General features: G+C 63.3%; 1 protein-coding gene across 1 annotated transcript in view; it reads left to right on the top strand.

Moving 5' to 3' along the window:
* The first annotated feature begins 537 nt into the window (after nt 1–537).
* The window catches only part of UNCX (UNC homeobox), a 3,962-nt gene continuing 259 nt past the window's right edge, over nt 538–4,240 (top strand). Inside the window, exons 1-3 of the mRNA XM_032198056.1 lie at nt 538–787; nt 1,921–2,096; nt 3,444–4,240. The exon at nt 3,444–4,240 is cut by the window's right edge and continues 259 nt beyond it. Coding sequence (XP_032053947.1) covers nt 538–787; nt 1,921–2,096; nt 3,444–4,240 — 1,223 coding nt within the window. The remainder of the gene's footprint in view (nt 788–1,920; nt 2,097–3,443) is intronic.

Genomic DNA, 4,240 nt, shown 5'->3' with positions numbered 1-4,240 from the left:
TATTAGTGATTTGGAGAGGGGAGGGGACAAGGGGGAAGAGGGTGGGTTGCAGGGGGGGAGGCGATGTGTGTGTGTGTGTGTATGTGTGTGTGCAACTCTTCTGTTTGGTATTTAACCGGGTATCAGGCAGGTCCGTGAGTTCCCCTCCGTCTCCCCCTCGCCCTCCCCTGCCCTCCCCGGGCTGGAGTTCGTCTCTGAGCCCCCCTCGTCTTGTTGTGACAGCTCTGATATTGTTTATTGAGGCTGGATGTCAGGTATAATTAGCAATCGATATGGAAAACGTTTGCTCCCCACACTGGCACGTCTCTGACGTCAGGAGCGATTAACGTTTCTTATTGGTCCCAAATTCCCCCAGCCTGAGCTAATTATTGGGAGCCTGATGTTGATAAAGTTAAAGCGCCCGGGCGCCCTGCAGCATGAGCCCCTCGCCGCGCCGCCTCCTCCTTCTCCGGCAGCAGCACCCCCGGCCCCAGCCGCCCCGCCGCCAGCACCCCCAGCCCCGACGGCACCCCCCGCCGCCGCCCTAAAGCCGCCCCCATGATGGACAGCCGCATCCTGGAGCATCCCCATGCCCAGTTCGGGGGCATGGTGGGCTTCCCTTACCCGCTCGGCCACCACCACGTCTACGAGCTGGCCGGCCACCAGCTGCAGTCGGCGGCCGCCTCCGTGCCCTTCTCCATCGATGGATTACTGAGCGGCTCCTGCGCCGCCTCCGTGGTCAACCCGGCGCCTCTCATCCCCTCGGGCTGTGGGGTGAGCGGGGACAGCCAGCCCTTCAAGCTCGCAGGTAGGAGCGGCCCCGGCCCTATTCCCATCCCTGCCCCGACCTCCGGCCCTATTCGCATCCCTTCCCCTACCCCCGACCCCATCCCTGCTCCGCACCCCGCTCCGTGCGGGTAGCGGGGTGCCTGGAGGGGGAAAAGGGGTGCTGCCACCCTCGTCTCCCTCCCCCGAAGGGACGGACGGGCTGGGGGACAGCAGGAGCCCCCCCCCCGTTCCCAGCGGGCAGCGTGTGCCCCGAACAATAGCGGGGCCGGGCCGCCCCCAAACTTCTCCGCGGTGGGTGCTCGGGCCAGGCCGCCCTTCCCGCTATTTAAAAAATAAAAATGAAATAAAAAGGAGGGGGTGCCGAAGTTTGGGGAGTGAAGAGCGGCGATTTTTTTGTCGTTGTTGTTATTTTCCAAGCGCTATAACCACCGGGAGAGGCTCCCCTGCCTTCCCCCGGCCTGCAGCACGGCTATTGTTCAGCTCCGCAAACGTCGCCCCAGCCTCCTTTTATCGAGCCTGGAACATCCTCCCTCCGCTAAAAATACGATAATAATAATAAAAAATAAATAATAAAAATCCGGTATTACGATCACGATAATTCTCCCACCCGGCGGATAACGGGAGGGGCAGCTCGGGCCGTGAATCCCGGCCCGGTAAATGCCGGTCCTCGGGGAGGCCGGAGGCCGATGGAAGCTGCGGGAGGCCCGGAGGCTACCGGGGGAGGCCGGAGGCGGCTGGAGGCCCGGAGGCTTCGGGAGGATGGAGGCCGCCCAGCCCCGGGAGGTCCGCGTGGGACCGGAGGCCGTCTGGGGTGGCCGGGGAAGGGAAAGGGGGGGGGCTTTAATTTTTATTTTATTTTTATTTTTAATTCAACCTTTGGTGGCTGGAGCCTCTATTGGAACTTCTCTCTCTCTCTCTGCCAGCTGGGTGCCTGTGGCGAGCTTCCTTCAGGAATAAATGTTCAGTAAAGTACATTTTCGGAGGAGGCGAGGGCAGATCGGGTTCCTGCCCGTTTTTAGCGCAGGTGTGTGTTATAATCCCGCTTTTTTCTACCAACGTTGCCGAGCACGAAAGTTAAAGGCTCCTGTAAATGGCAGGGAGGGGGGAGAAGGCCCGTCTTCCAGGGAGCTGAGGGTATTTCTGCCTTTTCAGACTCGGGTGACCCGGACAAAGAAAGTCCTGGCTGTAAAAGAAGACGAACCCGCACCAATTTTACTGGCTGGCAGCTCGAGGAGCTGGAAAAGGCGTTTAATGAGAGCCATTACCCGGACGTGTTTATGCGAGAGGCTCTGGCTCTCAGGCTGGACTTGGTGGAGTCCAGAGTGCAGGTAAAAAACCCCAAACCTCCTCCCCTCCCGTCTACCCGGGCCGAGATGTTCCTCCGGGAGCCCCAGCCCTGCTCCTGCCGGGGCTCCCCTTTTGTTCCCTGCCCTCGCTCGGTCGCCGCCGGTTTATTTCTATTATTATTATATTAAAAAAAAAAAAAAAGCAGGTTTGCAGACGGGCCACAAAGCGTGATATTGCAGCCTAGGTTCCCTAACTATTTTTATTTTTCCCCTGTAAATATTTTTTCCTAAACGAGCCGAGGGTGAAAAATTAGCATGCAAATCGGAGACTTAATCACGGGCCGGGGTACGCTGGAAAACGGCAAGGCGGCTCCTAGGAGCGGTGAGAGCTGCGGGACTTGCTCAACTTCAGCTGAACGGGCTGCTCGGGTGTACGGGGGGCTCCATCTCTGCGCTTAAAAATAATAAAAATTAAATTAAATAGGGATCGAGGCGGGGGATGCGGGACCGCGTCTCCCCGTGCTGCTGTAGGTCGCGGTGGCTGCTCCGGCCGGGGGAGCGGGGTGCTGATGGGGCCGGGGGCTGCGTGGCCATGCGGGGGGGGGTGGACGGGGACACGCGCGGTTCGCACCCTCGGGGCCGCCCCCCCCAGGGCTGAGCCGGCGCCGTTTGCGCGGTGCCTGAAGCGGCTTCGTTTGGCGGTGCGATGCCCGGGCGCTGCTGCCTAAAAAAGCACGGCTCGTCCCGGCACGGCTCGCCTTCGTCCCACTACGGCCCTCCCGGGGCGAAGGAGCCAGGCTGGGGTCGTGGAAGCGCCGGGGCTGGGGCTGTGCTCGGGGCCCCGTGCTGCCAGCGGAGGACCGTAGAGGGTTTTATTTGATTTTCTCATAAGTTATAAAAATAGCATTAATTTAGGGCCTCATCCCACCTCGCCCAGTTCCCTCTGCTCCGCTCCCCGGGATGGGCAGGAGGTCCGGGTGATGAGAGCCCCCCCCTTGGCCTCTCGCCTGCTTATTGTGCTGTGTTTTATGGCTTTTTGCGAGCTGCTGCGAAAGGATCGGGCCCGACCCCGGTGTTTCTGCACCCCTGGGCCGCGGGGAAGAGCTGGGGAGGGGGAAGAACAGACGTTCCCCCGTCCCCTCCATCGGTGCTAGCAAGGCGCAGCGTGTGTGTGCGTGTGTGTGCACCCCCAACCCCTTCTTTCTACCCCCTTAAAGAGCCGTGGATGTCTCTTTCTGCTCCCCCGGGCCCTACAGATGGGGGCTGCCGGCACCTCGACGGGGGGGGACGGGGGAGGCCTGAGCTGTGCTGCTCGCTCCCCGCCGCCCTGGCCACCGCGGGGGGCCCGGTGCGCTGGGTGTTAACTGCTTCTCGTTGTTCGGTGTGTAGGTCTGGTTCCAAAACCGCCGGGCCAAATGGAGAAAGAAAGAAAACACCAAGAAGGGCCCGGGGCGGCCGGCTCACAACTCGCACCCCACGACGTGCAGCGGGGAGCCCATGGACCCCGAGGAGATCGCCCGCAAGGAGCTGGAGAAGATGGAGAAAAAGAAACGCAAGCACGAGAAAAAACTCCTCAAAAGCCAAAGCCGCCACCTCCACTCGCCCAGCGGCCTCTCCCTGCACAGCACGCCCAGCTCGGACAGCGACAGCGGCGGCGGGGGGGGGCTCTCGCCCGCTCCCCCGGAGGCGAAGCCCCGCGGGCAGCCCCCGCCGCCTCACCCGCCGCCCCCCGCCGCCCCCTCCGAGCCTCCCCCCGGCGGCTGCGAGCAGACGGCGGAGCCTTTCCACCCCAGCCAAAGAAGCGGGGCCGGGCGGCTCCAGCGGCCCCCCCCCGACAAGGACTGCGCGGCCGCCCCGTCGGGGGACGGCAGCGGAGGCGCGGGGGGGCCCCGAGGCGCCGGCGGCTTCCACAAGCTCAACCCGTTCAGCGTGGAGAGCCTGCTCTCCGACTCCCCCCCCCGCCGCAAAGCCTCCCTGGACTTCCCCAGCCTCCAGCCCTGCGCCCCCCGCACCCTGATCGGCAAAGGACACTTCTTGCTCTACCCCATCACCCAGCCGCTGGGTTTCATCGTGCCGCAGACCGCCCTCAAGGCCAGTCCGGGCCCCGAAGCGGGGCAGCCCCCCCGGGACTCCCCCCTGCCCGCCGCCAACCCGGGCCCCCCCGGCTTCAGCGCGGAGCCGGCTCC

Source organism: Aythya fuligula, chromosome 15 (assembly GCF_009819795.1).
Source record: "Aythya fuligula isolate bAytFul2 chromosome 15, bAytFul2.pri, whole genome shotgun sequence".
In the NCBI taxonomy this organism is placed as follows: Eukaryota; Metazoa; Chordata; class Aves; order Anseriformes; family Anatidae; genus Aythya; species Aythya fuligula.
Note: the sequence above shows the minus strand (reverse complement) of the source record. Positions and strands in the feature narration are given on the sequence as shown.